Source organism: Pseudophryne corroboree, chromosome 4, assembly GCF_028390025.1.
Source record: "Pseudophryne corroboree isolate aPseCor3 chromosome 4, aPseCor3.hap2, whole genome shotgun sequence".
Classification (NCBI taxonomy): Eukaryota; Metazoa; Chordata; class Amphibia; order Anura; family Myobatrachidae; genus Pseudophryne; species Pseudophryne corroboree.
The window spans coordinates 5,295,968-5,318,325 of record NC_086447.1 but is presented as its reverse complement, the minus strand read 5'-3'; the positions used below and the strand labels follow the sequence as shown (position 1 = coordinate 5,318,325).

At 49.3% G+C, this 22,358-nt stretch overlaps 1 protein-coding gene across 1 annotated transcript in view; it reads left to right on the top strand.

Annotated features, from left to right (window-relative positions):
* Nucleotides 1-578: 578 nt before the first annotated feature.
* The window catches only part of GTF3C2 (general transcription factor IIIC subunit 2), a 233,844-nt gene continuing 212,064 nt past the window's right edge, over nucleotides 579-22,358 (top strand). Inside the window, exons 1-4 of the mRNA XM_063917264.1 lie at nucleotides 579-625; nucleotides 658-735; nucleotides 12,851-12,949; nucleotides 13,062-13,289. Of these exons, the coding sequence (XP_063773334.1) occupies nucleotides 579-625; nucleotides 658-735; nucleotides 12,851-12,949; nucleotides 13,062-13,289 (452 nt within the window). The remainder of the gene's footprint in view (nucleotides 626-657; nucleotides 736-12,850; nucleotides 12,950-13,061; nucleotides 13,290-22,358) is intronic.

Sequence of the window (22,358 nt, the reverse complement as noted above, 5' to 3'; positions counted from 1 at the left end):
GCTCCTCTCCCGCTCTCTGTCCTGTACACCTGTAATACTGCCCCCCCCCCTCGCTGCTCCTCTCCCGCTCTGTCCTGTACACCTGTAATACTGCCCCACCCCCCATCCCCTCACTGCTCCTCTCCCGCTCTCTGTCCTGTACACCTGTATTACTACCCCCCCCCCCCTCACTGCTCCTCTCCCGCTCTCTGTCCTGTACACCTGTATTACTGTTCCCCCATCCCCTCGCTGCTCCTCTCCCGCTCTGTCCTGTACACCTGTAATACTGCCCCCCCCCCCCCCTCGCTGCTCCTCTCCCGCTCTGTCCTGTACACCTGTAATACTGCCCCCCCCACCCCCCATCCCCTCACTGCTCCTCTCCCGCTCTCTGTCCTGTACACCTGTATTACTACCCCCCCCTCGCTGCTCCTCTCCCGCGCTCTGTCCTGTACACCTGTATTACTGCCCCCCCCCCTCGCTGCTCCTCTCCCGCGCTCTGTCCTGTACTCCTGTATTACTGCCCCCCCCTCGCTGCTCCTCTCCCGCTCTCTGTCCTGTACACCTGTATTACTGCCCCCCATTTCCTCTTTGTATCCCGGATGTCTGCTGCTGATGCTGCGCCTCTCCCGCTCTCTATACGGATCTCGTGTATTAATTTACCTCATCTCTTGTATGCAGCCGTGATGTCTGGTTCTCAGATTGGGAGTTCCCAGACTGGATCCCATATAAAGAGAGCTGGCACTTTCTCTCTGGCAGGTGAGAGACTGCATAACACACACACACTCTCACACACACACACACACACACACACACACACACACACACACACACACACACACACTCACACTCACACTCACACACATTCACACATCCTATGTACATGTCTAATAATATAGGAGACACTGTATCACACACACACATCCTTTCTCTGACGTCCTAAGTGGATGCTGGGACTCCGTAAGGACCATGGGGAATAGCGGCTCCGCAGGAGACTGGGCACAACTAAAGAAAGCTTTAGGACTACCTGGTGTGCACTGGCTCTTCCCACTATGACCCTCCTCCAGACCTCAGTTAGAATCTTGTGCCCGGCTGAGCTGGATGCACACTAGGGGCTCTCCTGAGCTCCTAGAGAGAAAGTATATTTCTCTGACGTCCTAGTGGATGCTGGGATCTCCGTAAGGACCATGGGGAATAGACTGCTCCGCAGGAGACTGGGCACATCTAAAGAAAGATTAGGTACTATCTGGTGTGCACTGGCTCCTCCCACTAAGACCCTCCTCCAGACCTCAGTTAGATTCTTGTGCCCGGCTGAGTTGGATGCACACTAGGGGCTCTCCTGAGCTCCTAGAAAGAAAGTTTATTTTAGGTTTTTTATTTTACAGTGAGACCTGCTGGCAACAGGCTCACTGCAGCGAGGGACTAAGGGGAGAAGAAGCGAACCTACCTGCTTGCAGCTAGCTTGGGCTTCTTAGGCTACTGGACACCATTAGCTCCAGAGGGATCGACCGCATGGAACTGGCCTTGGTGTTCGTTCCCGGAGCCGCGCCGCCGTCCCCCTTACAGAGCCAGAAGCAAGAAGAGGTCCGGAAAATCGGCGGCAGAAGACTTCGGTCTTCACCAAGGTAGCGCACAGCACTGCAGCTGTGCGCCATTGCTCCTCATGCACACTTCACACTCCGGTCACTGAGGGTGCAGGGCGCTGGGCGGGGCGCCCTGAGGGCAATATATGACACCTTGGCTGGCAAATCTACATCATATATAGTCCTAGAGGCTATATAGGTGTAAAATTACCCCTGCCGGTATTCCAGAAAAAGCGGGAGAAAGTCAGTTGAAAAAGGGACGGGGCTTCTCCCTCAGCACACTGGAGCCATTTTCTCTTCACAGTGCAGCTGGAAGACAGCTCCCCAGGCTCTCCCCTGTAGTTTTCAGGCTCAAAGGGTTAAAAAGAGAGGGGGGGCACAAAATTTAGGCGCAATATTGTATATACAAGCAGCTATTGGGAAAAATTCACTCAATATAGTGTTAATCCCAAAATTATATAGTGCTCTGGTGTGTGCTGGCATACTCTCTCTCTGTCTCCCCAAACGACAGTGTCAACTCCTTACATAAAAGGCTGGATGACGTAACAGCTATGGGACAGCCGGCTTCTCAGCCCGCGCCTGCCCAGGCGTCTCAAAGGCTATCAGGGGCTCAAAAACGCCCGCTCCCTCAGATGGCAGACACAGATGTCGACACGGAGTCTGACTCCAGTGTCGACGAGGTTGAGACATATACGCAATCCACTAGGAACATCCGTTACATGATCCCGGCAATAAAAAATGTGTTACACATTTCTGACATTAACCCAAGTACCACTAAAAAAGGGTTTTATGTTTGGGGAGAAAAAGCAGGCAGTGTTTTGTTCCCCCATCAAATGAGTGAATGAAGTGTGAAAAAGCGTGGGTTCCCCCGATAAGAAACTGGTAATTTCTAAAAAGTTACTGATGGCGTACCTTTTCCCGCCAGAGGATAAGTTACGCTGGGAGATATCCCCTAGGGTGGATAAGGCGCTCACACGTTTGTCAAAAAAGGTGGCACTGCCGTCTTCGGATACGGCCACTTTGAAGGTACCTGCTGATAAAAAGCAGGAGGCTATCCTGAAGTCTGTATTTACACACTCAGGTACTAGACTGAGACCTGCAGATAGTGCTGCTGCAGCGTGGTCTGTAACCCTGTCAAACAGGGATACTATTTTGTGAACATAAGATGTCGTCTTATATATGAGGGATGCACAGAGGGATATTTTGCCGGCTGGCATCCAGAATTAATGCAATGTCCATTCTGTCAGGAGGGTATTAGAGACCCGACACTGGACAGGTCATGCTGACTTTAAAAGGCACATAGAGCCTTATAAGGGTGAGGAATTGTTTGGGGATGGTCTCTGGGACCTCGTATCCACAGCAACAGCTGGGAAGAAAATTTTTTACCTCAGGTTTCCTCACAGCCTAAGAAAGCACTGTATTATCAGGTACAGTCCTTTCGGCTTCAGAAAAGCAAGCGGGTCAAAGGCGCTTCCTTTCTGCACAGAGACGAGGGAAGAGGGAAAAAGCTGCACCAGTCAGCCAGTTCCCAGAATCAAAAGTCCTCCCCCGCTTCCTCTGAGTCCACCGCATGACGCGGGGGCTCCACAGGCGTAGCCAGTTACGGTGGGGGGCCGCCTCAAAAATTTCAGCGATCAGTGGGCTCGCTCACAGGTGGATCCCTGGATCCTTCAAGTAGTATCTCAGGGGTACAAGCTGGAATTCGAGGCGTCTCCCCCCCCCGCCGTTTCCTCAAATCTGCCTTGCCGACAACTCCCTCAGGCAGGGAGGCTGTGCTAGAGGCAATTCACAAGCTGTATTCCCAGCAGGTGATAGTCAAGGTGCCCCTACTTCAACAAGGACGGGGTTACTATTCCACACTGTTTGTGGTACCGAAACCGGACGGTTCGGTGAGACCCATTTTAAATTTGAAATCCTTCAACACATACATAAAAAAATTCAAGTTCAAGATGGAATCGCTCAGGGCGGTTATTGCAAGCCTGGAGGAGGGGGATTACATGGTATCCCTGGACATCAAGGATGCTTACCTACATGTCCCCATTTACCATCCTCACCAGGAGTACCTCAGATTTGTGGTACAGGATTGCCATTACCAATTCCAAACACTGCCGTTTGGACTGTCCACGGCACCGAGGGTCTTTACCAAGGTAATGGCAGAAATGATGATACTCCTTCGAAAAAAGGGAGTTTTAATTATCCCGTACTTGGACGACCTCCTTATAAAGGCGAGGTCCAAGGAGCAGTTGTTGGTCGGAGTAGCACTATCTCGGGAAGTGCTACAACAGCACGGATGGATTCTATACATTCCAAAGTCACAGCTGGTCCCTACGACACGTCTACTGTTCCTGGGGATGGTTCTGGACACAGTCCAGAAAAAAGTGTTTCTCCCGCAGGAGAAAGCCAAGGAGCTGTCATCTCTAGTCAGAGACCTCCTGAAACCAAAACAGGTATCGGTGCATCACTGCACACGAGTCCTGGGAAAAATGGTAGCTTCTTACGAAGCAAAAATTCCATTCGGCAGGTTCCATGCAAGAACCTTTCAGTGGGACCTCTTGGACAAGTGGTCGGGATCGCATCTTCAGATGCATCGGCTGATAACCCTGTCTCCAAGGACCAGGGTATCTCTACTGTGGTGGCTGCAGAGTGCTCATCTTCAAGAGGGCCGCAGAGTCGGCATACAGGACTGGGTCCTGGTAACCACGGATGCCAGCCTTCGAGGCTGGGGGGCAGTCACACAGGGAAGAAATTTCCAAGGACTTTGGTCAAGTCAGGAGTCGTCCCTACACATAAATATTCTGGAACTGAGGGCCATTTACAATGCCCTAAGTCTGGCAAGGCCTCTGCTTCAAAACCAGCCGGTACTGATCCAATCAGACAACATCACGGCAGTCGCCCATGTAAACCGACAGGGCGGCACAAGAAGCAGGATGGCGATGGCAGAAGCCACAAGGATTCTCCGATGGGCGGAAAATCACGTCTTAGCACTGTCGGCAGTGTTCATTCCGGGAGTGGACAACTGGGAAGCAGACTTCCTCAGCAGACACGACCTACACCCGGGAGAGTGGGGACTTCATCCAGAAGTCTTCCAACTGTTGGTAAACCGTTGGGAAAGGCCACAGGTGGACATGATGGCGTCCCGCCTAAACAAAAAACTAGATATTGCGCCAGGTCAAGGGACCCTCAGGCAATAGCTGTGGACGCTCTAGTGACACCGTGGGTGTACCAGTCGGTTTATGTATTCCCTCCTCTGCCTCTCATACCAAAGGTACTGAGAATAATAAGAAAACGAGGAGTAAGAACGATACTCGTGGTTCCGGATGGGCCAAGAAGAGCTTGGTACCCAGAACTTCAAGAAATGATATCAGAGGACCCATGGCTTCTACCGCTCAGACAGGATCTGCTACAGCAGGGGCCCTGTCTGTTCCAAGACTTACCGTGGCTGCGTTTGACGGCATGGCGGTTGAATTCCGGATCCTAAAGGAAAAGGGCATTCCGGAAGAAGTCATTCCTACGCTGATAAAAGCCAGGAAAGAAGTAACCGCAAACCATTATCACCGTATTTGGCGAAAATATGTTGCGTGGTGTGAGGCCAGGAAGGCCCCAACAGAGGAATTTCAGCTGGGTCGTTTTCTGCACTTCCTACAGTCAGGGGTGACTATGGGCCTAAAATTGGGTTCCATTAAGGTCCAGATTTCGGCTCTGTCGATTTTCTTCCAGAAAGAACTGGCTTCACTGCCTGGAGTTCAGACATTTGTAAAGGGAGTGCTTCATATTCAGCCCCCTTTTGTGCCTCCTGTGGCACCTTGGGATCTCAACGTGGTGTTGAGTTTCTTAAAATCACATTGGTTTGAGCCACTTAAAACTGTGGATTTGAAATATCTCACGTGGAAAGTGGTCATGTTATTGGCCTTGGCTTCGGCCAGGCGTGTGTCAGAATTGGCGGCTTTGTCATGTAAAAGCCCTTATCTGATTTTCCATATGGATAGGGCAGAATTGAGGACTCGTCCCCAGTTTCTCCCTAAGGTGGTATCAGCTTTTCACTTGAACCAACCTATTGTAGTGCCTGCGGCTACTAGGGACTTGGAAGATTCCAAGTTACTGGACGTAGTCAGGGCCTTAAAAATGTATATTTCCAGGACGGCTGGAGTCAGGAAAACTGATTCGCTTTTTATCCTGAAGGCACCCAACAAAATAGGTGCTCCTGCTTCTAAGCAGACTATTGCTCGCAGAATTTGTAGCACAATTCAGCTGGAGCATTCTGCGGCTGGATTGCCGCATCCTAAATCAGTAAAAGCCCATTCCACGAGGAAAGTGGTCTCATCTTGGGCGGCTGCCCGAGAGGTCTCGGCTTTACAATTTTGCCGAGCTGCAACTTGGTCAGGGGCAAACACATTTGCTAAATTCTACAAAATTGATACCCTGGCTGAGGAGGACCTTGAGTTCTCTCATTCGGTGCTGCAGAGTCATCCGCACTCTCCCGCCCGTTTGGGAGCTTTGGTATAATCCCCATGGTCCTTACGGAGTTCCCAGCATCCACTAGGACGTCAGAGAAAATAAGATTTTACTCACCGGTAAATCTATTTCTCGTAGTCCGTAGTGGATGCTGGGCGCCCATCCCAAGTGCGGATTGTCTGCAATACTTGTATGTAGTTATTGCCTAACTAAGGGTTATTGTTGAGCCATCTGTTGAGAGGCTCAGTTATATTTCATACTGTTAACTGGGTATAGTATCACGAGTTATACGGTGTGATTGGTGTGGCTGGTATGAGTCTTACCCGGGATTCAAAATCCTTCCTTATTGTGTCAGCTCTTCCGGGCACAGTATCCTAACTGAGGTCTGGAGGAGGGTCATAGTGGGAGGAGCCAGTGCACACCAGATAGTACCTAATCTTTCTTTTAGAGTGCCCAGTCTCCTGCGGAGCCCGTCTATTCCCCATGGTCCTTACGGAGTTCCCAGTATCCACTACGGACTACGAGAAATAGATTTACCGGTGAGTGAAATCTTATTTTTAGGTTTTTTATTTTACAGTGAGATCTGCTGGCAACAGACTCACTGCAGCGAGGGACTAAGGGGAGAAGAAGCGAACCTACCTAACTGGTGGTAGCTTGGGCTTCTTAGGCTACTGGACACCATTAGCTCCAGAGGGATCGACCACAGGACCGACCTCTATGTTCGGTCCCGGAGCCGCGCCGCCGGCCCCCTTACAGAGCCAGAAACAAGAAGTGTTCCGGAAAATCGGCGGCAGAAGACTTCTGTCTTCAACAAGGTAGCGCACAGCACTGCAGCTGTGCGCCATTGCTCCTCATGCACACCTCACACTCCGGTCACTGATGGGTACAGGGCGCTGGGGGGGGGGCGCCCTGAGGGCAATATAATACACCTTGGCTGGCAAATCATCACAATATATAGTCCCAGGGCTATATATGTGATAAATTACCCCTGCCAGAATCCATAAAAAAAGCGGGAGAAAAGTCAGCCGAAAAGGGGCGGGGCTATCTCCCTCAGCACACTGGCGTCATTTTCTCTTCACAGTGCAGCTGGAAGACAGCTCCCCAGGCTCTCCCCTGTAGTTTTCAGGCTCAAAGGGTTAAAAAGAGAGGGGGGGCACTAAATTTAGGCGCAATATGTGTATACAAGCAGCTATTGGGGGGGAAAATCACTCAGTTATAGTGTTAATCCCTGCATTATATAGCGCTCTGGTGTGTGCTGGCATACTCTCTCTCTGTCTCCCCAAAGGACTTTGTGGGGTCCTGTCCTCAGTCAGAGCATTCCCTGTGTGTGTGCGGTGTGTCGGTACGGCTGTGTATACATGTTGGATGAGGAAGGTTACGTGGAGGCGGAGCAGAGGCCGATAAATGGGATGTCGCCCCCTGTGGGGCCGACACCAGAGTGGATGGATAGGTGAAAGGTATTAACCGATAGTGTCAACTCCTTCCATAAAAGGCTGGATGACGTAACAGCTGTGGGACAGCCGGCTTCTCAGCCCGCGCCTGCCCAGGCGTCTCAAAGGCCATCAGGGGCTCAAAAAACGCCCGTTACCTCAGATGGCAGACACAGATGTCGGCACGGAGTCTGACTCCAGTGTCGACGAGGTTGAGATATATACACAATCCACTAGGAACATCCGTTGCATGATCTCGGCAATGAAAAATGTGTTACACATTTCTGACATGAACCCGAGTACCACATAAAAGGGGTTTTATGTTTGAGGAGAAAAAGCAGCCAGTGTTTTGTTCCCCCATTAGATGAGTGAATGAAGTGTGTAAAGAAGCGTGGGTTCCCCCGATAAGAAAATGGTAATTTCTAAAAAGTTACTGCTGGCGTACCCTTTCCCGCCAGAGGATAGGTCACGTTGGGAGATATCCCCTAGGGTGGATAAGGCGCTGACACGTTTGTCAAAAAAGGTGGCGCTGCCGTCTTAGGATACGGCCACTTTGAAGGAGCCTGCTGATAAAAAGCAGGAGACTATCCTGAAGTCTGTATATACACACTCAGGTTCTATACTGAGACCTGCAATTGCCTCAGCATAAATAGTGCTGCTGCAGCGTGGTCTGATACCCTGTCAGATAATATTAATACGACAACAAGAACTGAAGAAAAAATCTGCACTCTCAAATATCCGGTAACTTAACTACAGTGAGGGAAAGAACCTTACTTTGATACCCCAATGTGTATCATGAGGGATTCCTCATGTATGTCTCCTGGGGGTGCTACCTAGGACAACCAAACTAACTTGTAGTACAAAAAAGAGAGAATGGGGTTGTACTGGTTAGGTGCACAGTGTAATATAATAAAATATAACTATAATTATGGATCATAATTAGAATAAATTGCAGTTATGCAGCCTGTCTAGCTATCAATTGCCCCTTACATGGGTGGACTGCATGGACTAATTATGATCCAATAGCTGGATATTTCATTTCATTGTGATTGGTGAAGAGTGCACAAACTGGCAGTGCACAATATTTATTAATCGACAGAAGAATATCAGATAGCCACAGTCGTTTGAAACATAAGAGATACATTAGTGTTTATTTGTCCATAAGGACACTTTTTGGATGTACACACATTAATACATTAATATATATAATAGCCAATGCAATCATCGGAGCGGATGAATTTTTAATCTTTATCACTTTTCTATCTCAGAGCACATTCTTGAATCTCTATTCTTTTTACCTCTATATTTCGCATGTTGACCCAATATGGGTCTTTTTATTAACAAATAAAAGTTATATTTTATTATATTACACTGTGCACCTAACCAGTACAACCCCATTCTCTCTTTTTTGTACTACAGATAATATTAATACCCTAGACAGGGATAATATTTTGCTAACATAGAGCATATTAAAGACGTAGTCTTATATATGAAGGATGCACAGAGGGATATTTGCCGGCTGGCATCCAGAATTAATGCAATGTCCATTCTGCCAGGAGGGTATTAGAAACCCGGCAGTGGACAGGTGATGCTGCCTTTAAAAGGTACATGGAGATTCTGCCTTATAAGGGTGAGGAATTGTTTGGGGATGGTCTCTGGGACCTCGTATCCACAGCAACAGCTGGGAAGAAAATATTTTACCTCAGGTTTCCTCACAGCCTAAGAAAGCACCGTATTTTCAGGTACAGTCCTTTCGGCTTCAGAAAAGCAAGCGGGTCAAAGGCGCTTCCTTTCTGCACAGAGACAAGGGAAGAAGGAAAAAGCTGCACCAGCAGCCAGTTCCCAGGATCAAAAATCTTCCCCCGCTTCCTCTGAGTCCACCGCATGACGCTGGGGCTCCACAGGTGGAGACAGGTGCGGTGGGGGCGCGTCTCGGGAACTTCAGGGACCAGTGGGCTTGCCCACAGGTGGATCCCTAGGTTCTGCAAGTAGTATCACAGGGATACAGGCTGGAGTTCGAGGCGACTCCCCCTCGCCGTTACCTCACATCAGCCTTGCCTGCTGCCCTCGGAGAAAGGGAGGTAGTACTGGCGGCAATTCACAAGCTGTACTTCCAGCAGGTGAAATCAAGGTAACCCTCCTTCAACAAGGCCGGGGTTACTATTCCAAAATGTTGTGGTACCGAAACCAGACGGTTCGGTGAGACCCATTCTAAAATTGAAATCCTTGAACACTTATATAGGAAGGTTCAAGTTCAAAATGGAATCGCTCAGGGCGATTATTGCAAGCCTGGAGAATTTCATGGTATCACTGGACATCAAGGATGCTTACCTGCATGTCCCTATTTACCCTCTTCACCAGGAGTACCTCAAAATTGTGGTACAGGATTGTCATTACCAATTCCAGACGTTGCCGTTGGTCTGTCCCCGGCACCGAGGGTATTTACCAAGGTAATGGCCAAAATAATTATCCCGTACTTGGACGATCTCCTTATAAAGGCGAGGTCCAGGGAGCAGTTGTTCGTCGGAGTAGCACTATCTCGGGAAGTGCTACAACAGCACGGCTGGATTCTGAATATTCCAAAATCGCAGCTGGTTCCTACGACGCGTCTACTGTTCCTGGGTATGGTTCTGGACACAGAACAGGATAAAAAGGAGGAGAAGTCCAAGGAGTTGTCGTCTCTAGACAGAGACCTCCTAATATAAATACAGGTGTCTGTGCATCAATGCACGCGAGCCCTGGGAAAGATGGTAGCTTCTTACGAAGAAATTCCATTCGCCAGGTCCCATGCAAGGATCTTCCAGTGGGATCTGTTGGACAAGTGGTCCGGGTCGCATCTTGAGATGCATCGGCGGATAACCCTGTCTCCAAGGGCCAGGGTGTCGCTGTTGTGGTGGCTGCAGAGTGCTCATCTTCTAAGGGGCCGCAGATTCGGCATACAGGACTGGGTCCTGGTGACCACGGATGCCAGCCTTTGAGGCTGGGGGGCAGTCACACAGGGAAGAAACTTCCAAGGACTATGGAAAAGTCAGGAGACTTCCCTACACATAAATATTCTGGAACTGAGGGCCATTTACAATGCCCTAAGTCAGGCTAGACCCTGCTTCAACACCGGCCGGTGCTGATCCAGTCAGACAACATCACGGCGGTCGCTCATGTAAACCGACAGGGCGGCACAAGAAGCAGGATGGCGATGGCAGAAGCCACAAGGATTCTCCGATGGACGGAAAATCATGTGTTAGCACTGTCAGCAGTGTTCATTCCCGGAGGGGACAACTGGGAAGCAGACTTTCTCAGAAGACACGACCTCTACCCGGGAGAGTGGGGACTTCATCCAGAAGTCTTCCAAATGATTGTACACCGTTGGGAAAGGCCACAGGTGGACATGATGGCGTCCCGCCTCAACAAAAAGCTACAAAGATATTGCGCCAGGTCAAGGGACCCTCAGGCGATAGCTGTGGACGCTCTGGTAACACCGTGGGTGTACCAGTCGGTGTATGTGTTCCCTTCTCTGCCTCTCTTACCCAGGGTATTGAGAATAATAAGAAGGAGAGGAGTAAGAACTATACTCATTGTTCCGGATTGGCCAAGAAGAGCTTGGTACCCAGAACTCCAAGAAATGATCTCAGAGGACCCATGGCCTCTGCCGCTCAGACAGGACCTGCTGCAGCAGGGGGCCTGTCTGTTCCAAGACGTACCGCGGCTGCGTTTGATGGCATGGCGGTTGAACGCCGGATCCTGAAGGAAAAGGGCATTCCGGAGGAAGTTATCCCTACGCTATTTAAAGCTAGGAAAGAAGTGAACGCAAACCATTATCACCGCATATGGCGGAAATATGTTGCGTGCTGTGAGGCCAGGAAGGCCCCAAAGGAGGAATTTCAGCTAGGTCGATTTCTGCACTTCCTACAGTCAGGGGTGACTATGGGCCTAAAATTGGGTTCCATTAAGGTCCAGATTTCGGCTCTATCGATTTTCTTCCAAAATAGAACTGGCTTCACTGCCTGAAGTTCAGACTTTTGTTAAGGGAGTGCTGCATAGTCAGCCCCCGTTTGTGCCTCCAGTGGCACCGTTGGATCTCAACGTGGTGTTGGATTTCCTGAAGTCGCATTGGGTTAAGCCACTTAAATCCGTGGAGCTACAATACCTCACGTGGAAAGTGGTCATGCTGTTGGCCTTGGCGTCGGCCAGGCGTGTATCAGAATTGGCGGCTTTGTCATGCAAAAGCCCTTATCTGATTTTTTTATATGGATAAGGCGGAATTGAGGACTCGTCCCCAGTTTCTCCCTAAGGTGGTATCAGTTTTTCATGTGAACCAACCTATTGTGGTGCCTGCGGCTACTTGGGACTTGGAGGATTCCAAGTTACTGGACGTAGTCAGGGCCCTGAAAAGTATATGTTTCCAGGACGGCTGGAGTCAGGAAAACTGACTCGCTATTTCTCCTGTATGCACCCAACAAGCTGGGTGCTCCTGCTTCTAAGCAGACTATTGCTCGCTGGATCTGTAGCACGATTCAACTTGCACATGCTGCGGCTGGACTGCCGCACCCTAAATCTGTAAAAGCCCATTCCACAAGGAAAGGGGCTCTTCTTGGGCGGCTGCCCGAGGGGTCTCGGCTTTACAACTTTGCCGAGCAGCTACTTGGTCGGGTTCAAACATTTTTGCAAGAGTCTACAAGTTTGATACCCTGGCTGAGGAGGACCTAGAGTTCTCTCATTCGGTGCTGCAGAGTCATCCGCACTCTCCCGCCCGTTTGGGAGCTTTGGTATAATACCCATGATCCTTACGGAGTCCCCAGCATCCACTTAGGACGTCAGAGAAAATAAGATTTTACTCACCGGTAAATCTATTTCTCGTAGTCCGTAGTGGATGCTGGGCGCCCATCCCAAGTGCGGATTGTCTGCAATACTTGTATATAGTTATTGCCTAACTAAAGGGTTATTGTTGAGCCATCTGTTGAGAGGCTCAGTTGTTTTCATACTGTTAAACTGGGTATAGTATCACGAGTTATACGGTGTGATTGGTGTGGCTGGTATGAGTCTTACCCGGGATTCCAAATCCTTCCTTATTGTGTCAGCTCTTCCGGGCACAGTATCCTAACTGAGGTCTGGAGGAGGGTCATAGTGGGAGGAGCCAGTGCACACCAGGTAGTCCTAAAGCTTTCTTTAGTTGTGCCCAGTCTCCTGCGGAGCCGCTATTCCCCATGGTCCTTACGGAGTCCCAGCATCCACTACGGACTACGAGAAATAGATTTACCGGTGAGTAAAATCTTATTATGTACATGTCTGATAATATAGGAGACACTGTATCACACACATCCTATGTTCATGTTACTTGCAGAACACACACGTGGTATATTAGCGTGGCTCTGTGTACTTTGTGTGTGACACGTGTGTTGCGTTCCCCTGCAGGGAGGCTGACCTTTATCTTCCTCTAGAGACCTCCTCTCCTCCGTTCTCCATCAAAAGAGAAGGGCTTCCGGGAGAGCAGGACCCCTGTGTGCTCAGTAGGTGCGAGTTGCTCAGTTTCGCCATCTGTCTGTGATCTCATGTCACTGCGGATACACTGACTGCCATCTCTCTCTCTCTCTCTCTCTCTCTCTCGCTCTCGCTCTCTCTCTAGGTTCCAGTCTCTGCCTCCTCACCCTGAGCGTTGGGATGTCACCTTCTTTGTAGGAGGCCCCGTGTGGTCTCTTGAGTGGTGCCCCACCTTGGGAGGGTCTGGGTCCTGCCAGTACGTGGCACTGTATTGCCATCGGGGGATGGATGATCGGAACAGGCTTGACGTGACACGTAGCGGACCGGCTCTGCTGCAGTTGTGGAGTCTGGGGACCATCGGCGTGGAGAATGGGTCAGTATTTATTGTGGTCTGTGTATCAGTAAGCTGGGCGGTCATTGTGCTGGAGGGACTGTTTCCTGGGTCCACCCTTTCTATGTTCCCACAGTACACAGACCGCCATTCACCTGAGAAGGTCTCTGCCCCTTTCTGGCAGTTATCACCTGACTAGCTGTATAATCTATGGTAGTGCCTCCGGTACCTCATTGCTGAGGTTCTGGGTGCACCTTCTGCCCTAATAGTGACTTACATTGTCACAAGGTGTTATCTGTCATTATAATAGCAGCCCACAGCCCACAGTCCCTGCATTGCTGTACTAGTATCTCACAGTCCACAGTCCCTGCATTGCTGTACTAGTATCTCACAGTCCCTGCATTGCTGTACTAGTATCTCACAGTCCACAGTCCCTGCATTGCTGTACTAGTATCTCACAGCCCACAGTCCCTGCATTGCTGTAGTAGTGTCTCACAGCCCACAGTCCCTGCATTGCTGTACTAGTATCTCACAGCCCACAGTCCCTGCATTGCTGTACTAGTATCTCACAGTCCACAGTCCCTGCATTGCTGTACTAGTATCTCACAGTCCCTGCATTGCTGTACTAGTATCTCACAGTCCACAGTCCCTGCATTGCTGTACTAGTATCTCACAGCCCACAGTCCCTGCATTGCTGTAGTAGTGTCTCACAGCCCCTGCATTGCTGTAGTAGTGTCTCACAGCCCACAGTCCCTGCATTGCTGTAGTAGTGTCTCACAGCCCACAGTCCCTGCATTGCTGTAGTAGTATCTCACAGCCCACAGTCCCTGCATTGCTGTAGTAGTATCTCACAGTCCCTGCATTGCTGTAGTAGTATCTCACAGTCCCTGCATTGCTGTACTAGTATCTCATAGCCCACAGTCCCTGCATTGCTGTACTAGTATCTCGCAGTCCCTGCATTGCTGTAGTAGTATCTCACAGTCCCTGCATTGCTGTACTAGTATCTCACAGCCCACAGTCCCTGCATTGCTGTACTAGTATCTCACAGCCCACAGTCCCTGCATTGCTGTACTAGTATCTCACAGCCCACAGTCCCTGCATTGCTGTAGTAGTATCTCACAGTCCCTGCATTGCTGTAGTAGTAACTCACAATCCCTACATTGCTGTACTAGTATCTCACAGCCAACAGTCCCTGCACTGCTGTAGTAGTATCTCGCAGTCCCTGCATTGCTGTAGTAGTATCTCACAGCCCACAGTCCCTGCATTGCTGTAGTAGTTTCTCACAGTCCCTGCACTGCTGTAGTAGTATCTCGCAGTCCATGCATTGCTGTAGTAGTATCTCACAGCCCACAGTCCCTGCATTGCTGTAGTAGTATCTCACAGTCCCTGCATTGCTGTACTAGTATCTCACAGTCCCTGCATTGCTGTACTAGTATCTCACAGCCCACAGTCCCTGCATTGCTGTAGTAGTATCTCACAGTCCCTTCATTGCTGTAGTAGTATCTCACAGTCCCTGCATTGCTGTAGTAGTATTTCACAGTCCCTGCATTGCTGTACTAGTATCTCACAGCCCACAGTCCCTGCATTGCTGTAGTAGTATCTCACAGTCCCTGCATTGCTGTAGTAGTATCTCACAGTCCCTGCATTGCTGTAGTAGTATCTCACAGTCCCTGCATTGCTGTAGTAGTATCTCACAGTCCCTGCATTGCTGTAGTAGTATCTCACAGTCCCTGCATTGCTGTAGTAGTATCTCACAGTCCCTGCATTGCTGTAGTAGTATCTCACAGTCCCTGCATTGCTGTACTAGTATCTCACAGCCCACAGTCCCTGCATTGCTGTAGTAGTATCTCACAGTCCATGCATTGCTGTAATAGTATCTCACAGCCCACAGTCCCTGCATTGCTGTAGTAGTATCTCAGTCCCTGCACTGCTGTAGTAGTATCTCGCAGTCCATGCATTGCTGTAGTAGTATCTCACAGCCCACAGTCCCTGCATTGCTGTAGTAGTATCTCACAGTCCCTGCATTGCTGTGGTAGTATCTCACAGTCCCTGCATTGCTGTAGTAGTATCTCACAGTCCCTACATTGCTGTACTAGTATCTCACAGCCCACAGTCCCTGCATTGCTGTAGTAGTATCTCACAGTCCATGCATTGCTGTAGTAGTATCTTACAGTACCTGCATTGCTGTACTAGTATCTCACAGCCCACAGTCCCTGCATTGCTGTAGTAGTATCTCACAGTCCCTGCATTGCTGTAGTAGTATCTCACAGTCCCTGCATTGCTGTACTAGTATCTCACAGTCCCTGCATTGCTGTACTAGTATCTCACAGTCCCTGCATTGCTGTAATAGTATCTCACAGTCCCTGCATTGCTGTAGTAGTATCTCACAGTCCCTGCATTGCTGTACTAGTATCTCACAGTCCCTGCATTGCTGTAGTAGTATCTCACAGTCCCTGCATTGCTGTAGTAGTATCTCACAGTCCCTGCATTGCTGTAGTAGTATCTCACAGTCCCTGCATTGCTGTAGTAGTATCTCACAGTCCCTGCATTGCTGTAGTAGTATCTCACAGCCCCCAGTCCCTGCATTGCTGTAGTAGTATCTCACAGTCCCTGCATTGCTGTAGTAGTATCTCACAGTCCACAGTCCCTGCATTGCTGTAGTAGTATCTCACAGTCCACAGTCCCTGCATTGCTGTAGTAGTATCTCAGTCCCTGCATTGCTGTAGTAGTATCTCACAGTCCCTGCATTGCTGTAGTAGTATCTCACAGTCCCTGCATTGCTGTAGTAGTATCTCACAGCCCCCAGTCCCTGCATTGCTGTAGTAGTATCTCACAGTCCCTGCATTGCTGTAGTAGTATCTCACAGTCCCTGCATTGCTGTAGTAGTATCTCACAGTCCCTGCATTGCTGTACTAGTATCTCACAGCCCACAGTCCCTGCATTGCTGTAGTAGTATCTCACAGTCCCTGCATTGCTGTAGTAGTATCTCACAGTCCCTGCATTGCTGTAGTAGTATCTCACAGCCCCCAGTCCCTGCATTGCTGTAGTAGTATCTCACAGCCCCCAGTCCCTGCATTGCTGTAGTAGTATCTCACAGTCCCTGCATTGCTGTAGTAGTATCTCACAGTCCCTGCATTGCTGTAGTAGTATCTCACAGTCCCTGCATTGCTGTAGTAGTATCTCACAGTCCCTGCATTGCTGTAGTAGTATCTCACAGTCCCTGCATTGCTGTACTAGTATCTCACAGCCCACAGTCCCTGCATTGCTGTAGTAGTATCTCACAGTCCCTGCATTGCTGTAATAGTATCTCACAGCCCACAGTCCCTGCATTGCTGTAGTAGTATCTCAGTCCCTGCACTGCTGTAGTAGTATCTCGCAGTCCATGCATTGCTGTAGTAGTATCTCACAGCCCACAGTCCCTGCATTGCTGTAGTAGTATCTCACAGTCCCTGCATTGCTGTGGTAGTATCTCACAGTCCCTGCATTGCTGTAATAGTATCTCACAGCCCACAGTCCCTGCATTGCTGTAGTAGTATCTCAGTCCCTGCACTGCTGTAGTAGTATCTCGCAGTCCATGCATTGCTGTAGTAGTATCTCACAGCCCACAGTCCCTGCATTGCTGTAGTAGTATCTCACAGTCCCTGCATTGCTGTGGTAGTATCTCACAGTCCCTGCATTGCTGTAGTAGTATCTCACAGTCCCTACATTGCTGTACTAGTATCTCACAGCCCACAGTCCCTGCATTGCTGTAGTAGTATCTCACAGTCCCTGCATTGCTGTAGTAGTATCTCACAGTCCCTGCATTGCTGTACTAGTATCTCACAGTCCCTGCATTGCTGTACTAGTATCTCACAGTCCCTGCATTGCTGTACTAGTATCTCACAGTCCCTGCATTGCTGTACTAGTATCTCACAGCCCACAGTCCCTGCATTGCTGTAGTAGTATCTCACAGTCCCTGCATTGCTGTAGTAGTATCTCACAGTCCCTGCATTGCTGTAGTAGTATCTCACAGCCCACAGTCCCTGCATTGCTGTAGTAGTATCTCACAGTCCCTGCATTGCTGTAGTAGTATCTCACAGTCCCTGCATTGCTGTAGTAGTATCTCACAGTCCCTGCATTGCTGTAGTAGTATCTCACAGTCCCTGCATTGCTGTAGTAGTATCTCACAGCCCCCAGTCCCTGCATTGCTGTAGTAGTATCTCACAGTCCCTGCATTGCTGTAGTAGTATCTCACAGTCCACAGTCCCTGCATTGCTGTAGTAGTATCTCACAGTCCACAGTCCCTGCATTGCTGTAGTAGTATCTCACAGTCCCTGCATTGCTGTAGTAGTATCTCACAGTCCCTGCATTGCTGTAGTAGTATCTCACAGTCCCTGCATTGCTGTAGTAGTATCTCACAGCCCCCAGTCCCTGCATTGCTGTAGTAGTATCTCACAGCCCCCAGTCCCTGCATTGCTGTAGTAGTATCTCACAGTCCCTGCATTGCTGTAGTAGTATCTCACAGTCCCTGCATTGCTGTAGTAGTATCTCACAGTCCCTGCATTGCTGTAGTAGTAGCTCACAGCCCACAGTCCCTGCATTGCTGTAGTAGTATCTCACAGTCCCTGCATTGCTGTAGTAGTATCTCACAGTCCCTGCATTGCTGTAGTAGTATCTCACAGTCCCTGCATTGCTGTAGTAGTATCTCACAGCCCCCAGTCCCTGCATTGCTGTAGTAGTATCTCACAGCCCCCAGTCCCTGCATTGCTGTAGTAGTATCTCACAGTCCCTGCATTGCTGTAGTAGTATCTCACAGTCCCTGCATTGCTGTAGTAGTATCTCACAGTCCCTGCATTGCTGTAGTAGTAGCTCACAGCCCACAGTCCCTGCATTGCTGTAGTAGTATCTCACAGTCCCTGCATTGCTGTAGTAGTATCTCACAGTCCCTGCATTGCTGTAGTAGTATCTCACAGTCCCTGCATTGCTGTAGTAGTATCTCACAGCCAAAAAAAAAGAAAGAAGCAAAGAACAATTGCGCATGTACCACACGTGCAGCACAGATCAACTCAAAATAGGTTAACCACACCATAACAAATAGATACAATGGAAAAGAGAGAGACTCAGTGGCGCAGATGGAATAAAACAATAAAAATTAATACAATACAATTCCCTTTTTAAAAAAAGGGGAAAAGAGTTCGTTCCAGGTTTTTCGTTTTACTTTCGATAGTTCCACCTCGGGGAAAATACCTCAAGCAGGGAAGAAAAAATATCCTTAGTGCAACACTGTTTTACATAGGTAGTCACACTCTTATCCTATAGTTACGCACTCACATTATTTAAGTGTAATATGTGCTCATCATCCTCCACAGGTCCTTCATCAGAAGCATGACGATGGACCATAGCGTCCGAAACGCTGGGACTCCGTAAGGACCATGGGGATAGACGGGCTCCGCAGGAGACATGGGCACTTTAAGAAAGACTTTGGGTGTGCACTGGCTCCTCCCTCTATGCCCCTCCTCCAGACCTCAGTTTGATACTGTGCCCAGAGGAGATGGGTGCACTGCAGGGAGCTCTCCTGAGTTTCCTGCTAAGAAAGTATTTTTGTTAGGTTTTTTATTTTCAGGGAGCTCTGCTGGCAACAGACTCCCTGCATTGAGGGACAGAGGGGAGAGAAGCAGACCTACTTAAATGATAGGCTCTGCTTCTTAGGCTACTGGACACCATTAGCTCCAGAGGGAGTCGGAACACAGGTTCGCCCTGGACGTTCGTCCCAGAGCCGCGCCGCCGTCCTCCTCACAGAGCCAGAAGAAAGAAGCCGGGTGAGTATGAGAAGAAAGAAGGCTTCAAAAGGCGGCAGAAGACTTCATTGATCTTCACTGAGGTAACGCACAGCACTGCAGCTGTGCGCCATTGCTCCCATACACCTCGCAAACGGCAGTCACTGTAAGGGTGCAGGGCGCAGGGGGTGGCGCCCTGGGCAGCAATATAAACCTCTTTTCTCTCTCATCCACTAGGGGACACTGGAGTCCTATACAGTAGGGGTGTGAAGCTTGCTACCGGAGGTGTGGCACAATCTAAAATTAGCATTGTGTGCACAGCCGGCTCCTCCCCCTTCACATCCCTCCTCCCTCAGTTTAGAAAATTGTGCCTAGGAGGTACAAGCACAGGGAGCTCCTGCTCCTTGAAGTTTTCTTTAATTGTTTAAATTTTATTTTTTAGTCATTCATAACTGACCCAATCTCTCCTAACTAAAGGGAGGGTGCAGGTTTTAAGAGACTAATCTTTAAGAAGAGCCCAATCCCACCTAGCAAGGGAGGGAGCAGGCAGAACCTAAGTGGACATAGCCCAATCCTTCCTAACAAAAGGAAGGTGCAGGCATTGCTGAAAAGAGACTAAAATCCCAATAAAGGGATCTGCTTCTCTCTTACTGAAACAAAAATCCGGAGCACAGTGAGTACTGGTTGTATTTCAGGGCCCTTAGTCAGATGTATCCGGTGCAGCATCCCCCGCTCGCTCCCCTATGATAGTTAATTGATGTTCAAACATCAGAGGCATTCCCCTCCCGCCCCAGCACTGAAGGGGAGATAGGAGAAAGAGATTCAGATTACAGCGCTGTCATACAGAGCGCTCACATGGTACATCCGCCGGCCGCTGAAGGTCAAGGGGAGACTGCGGGCTGTATCTCTCAGCCGCCGCCCGCCCGCTGATGCGTAGCTGCCCGCTCGGCACTTTCCCCAGCCTTGCTAAAACATACACAGGGACGCCGTCTTGCCGCCCGCTCTGATGGTCCCGCAGGCCGCCGAAGCGCTCCTGCCCGGCACTACAGCCTCGTTGAGGCACAGCCGCTCTTCCCATCAGCGGCACAGAGAGCGGAGGGCTGAGGGAAGACGGGGGCACAGTACAGGGCCAATGCTCTTGAAAGAGATATAGCAGGGTGAGCGGCGGCTATGGGAAATCTGAGGGGGTTTTTAATGAAGTGCATAAAAATTTTTAGTGGCGGCCATTTTTACATACAGTAAGAGGCGCCAAGTGCCTTTTCAGCAAAAGACAGCCCCCAATAGTGACAATATTTCCCTCAGCCAGTGACAGGACAGAGGGAGGGGTTTTTATACCTAGGTTAGGCATAGGAAAGATGTAGTAATTGCTCCCTCTGCTGGTAGTTTTTATTCTTTTTCATCCACTAGGGGTCACTGGAGTACTCTTGGGATATGGACGGTTCCACTGGAACTAGGCACTGAATAGTTAAACTTTGACTATATCTCCCCTCCATATTCCAGAGTACCTCAGTGTTTTTTCGGTGCTCACAGAGCAACTAGGCTTGTGGAAGTGGATCCACAATTATTGATTTTTTCTTTGATTATTTTTTGAAAACATCCCTTTCCCCCTTCCAAGAAGGCGAGGGTCTGGGATAGGAAAGCTGCTGAAGCAGCTGTGGGTGTCGGACCTCTCTAGAAGAGCTCCCTCACTACCACGTGCAGGTCACCTGCAGTAAAAGGCTGACAGTGCTTACAGAGAAGCCCCGTCATTGCCCTCACCACAGGGTCCAGGTATGTTTAACGGGGCGGTCAGCTCACGCTGCCGCCCTGCTGTGTGGGATACTGTGTGTGTGTGTGTGTGTGGCCGCCGGCCGCTGCCTTCAGCCGTCCGCCGCCGCTTCCAGCGCCGCTGTTTATGATGTGTCCCCCGCCGCTCTGAGCCGCACCGTCCACGTTGATTTATGCATAGACCGCTCCACGGCTCTATGCAGCGCGCTCCCCGGCCCGGCTCCTTGTATAGAGAACGATACACGGAGCACGGGGGGGGGGGGGGGGGGGGGGGCACACAAATGTGAGTAACTTTGATGCCACAGTGATGTTCTCTGCACACAGAAATGTCAGGGTCACTGGATAAAATCTCATGATTGAACTCTTGTTGATAAAAGAAGTATGTTTACTAGAATACAGCAGCGCTGCATATGTATTACAATAGGCTATTAAGTCTTGTTAAACAGGATACATGTTGCTCTTATATGGGGGTAATTCCAAGTTGATCGCAGCAGGATTTTTGTTAGCAATTGGGCAAAACCATGTGCACTGCAGGGGAGGCAGATATAACATGTGCAGAGAGAGTTAGATTTGGGTGGGGTGTGTTCAATCTGCAATCTAATTTGCAGTGTAAAAATAAAGCAGCCAGTATTTACCCTGCACAGAAATAAAATAACCCACCCAAATCTAACTCTTTCTGCACATGTTATATCTGCCTCCCCTGCAGTGCACATGGTTTTGCCCAATTGCTATCAAAAATCCTGCTGCGATCAACTTGGAATTACCCCCTATATGTGCATGAATGCAACGTAGTATGTTTATTAAATCTGCTTACATAATTATAAGTCTGCATATTTAACCATTTTTCCTGTTGTTTTTCCAGAATTCCCTGTATTACATCTCTCCTCCATTGAAGGCGCAGGGGTGTTAAGGGGAATTTGCTGACGTGTACTGCACTTGGCCAGATATATATTTGTAAAGACACCTTAGTGCTATTTACTGAGTCGCACAGGTTGTATTTTGTATTGTCTGTTGGATATAATGAGTAAGACACCAGTAAAGACTATTATTCTTATCATAACTGTTTATAATGATATTGGGGGTCATTCCGAGTTGTTCGCTCGTTATTTTTCTCTCGCAACGGAGCGATTAGTCGCTAATGCGCATGCGCAATGTCCGCAGTGCGACTGCGCCAAGTAAATTTGCTATGCAGTTAGGAATTTTACTCACGGCATTACAAGGTTTTTTCTTCGTTCTGGTGATCGTAGTGTGATTGACAGGAAGTGGGTGTTTCTGGGCGGAAACTGGCCATTTTATGGGAGTGTGTGAAAAAACGCTACCGTTTCTGGGAAAAACGCGGGAGTGGCTGGAGAAACGGAGGAGTGTCTGGGCGAACGCTGGGTGTGTTTGTGACGTCAAACCAGGAACGACAAGCACTGAACTGATCGCAGATGCCGAGTAAGTCTGGAGCTACTCAGAAACTGCACAGAGAAGTCTTTTCGCAATATTGCGAATCTTTCGTTCGCAATTTTGATAAGCTAAGATTCACTCCCAGTAGGCGGCGGTTTAGCGTGTGCAAAGCTGCTAAAAGCAGCTTGCGAGCGAACAA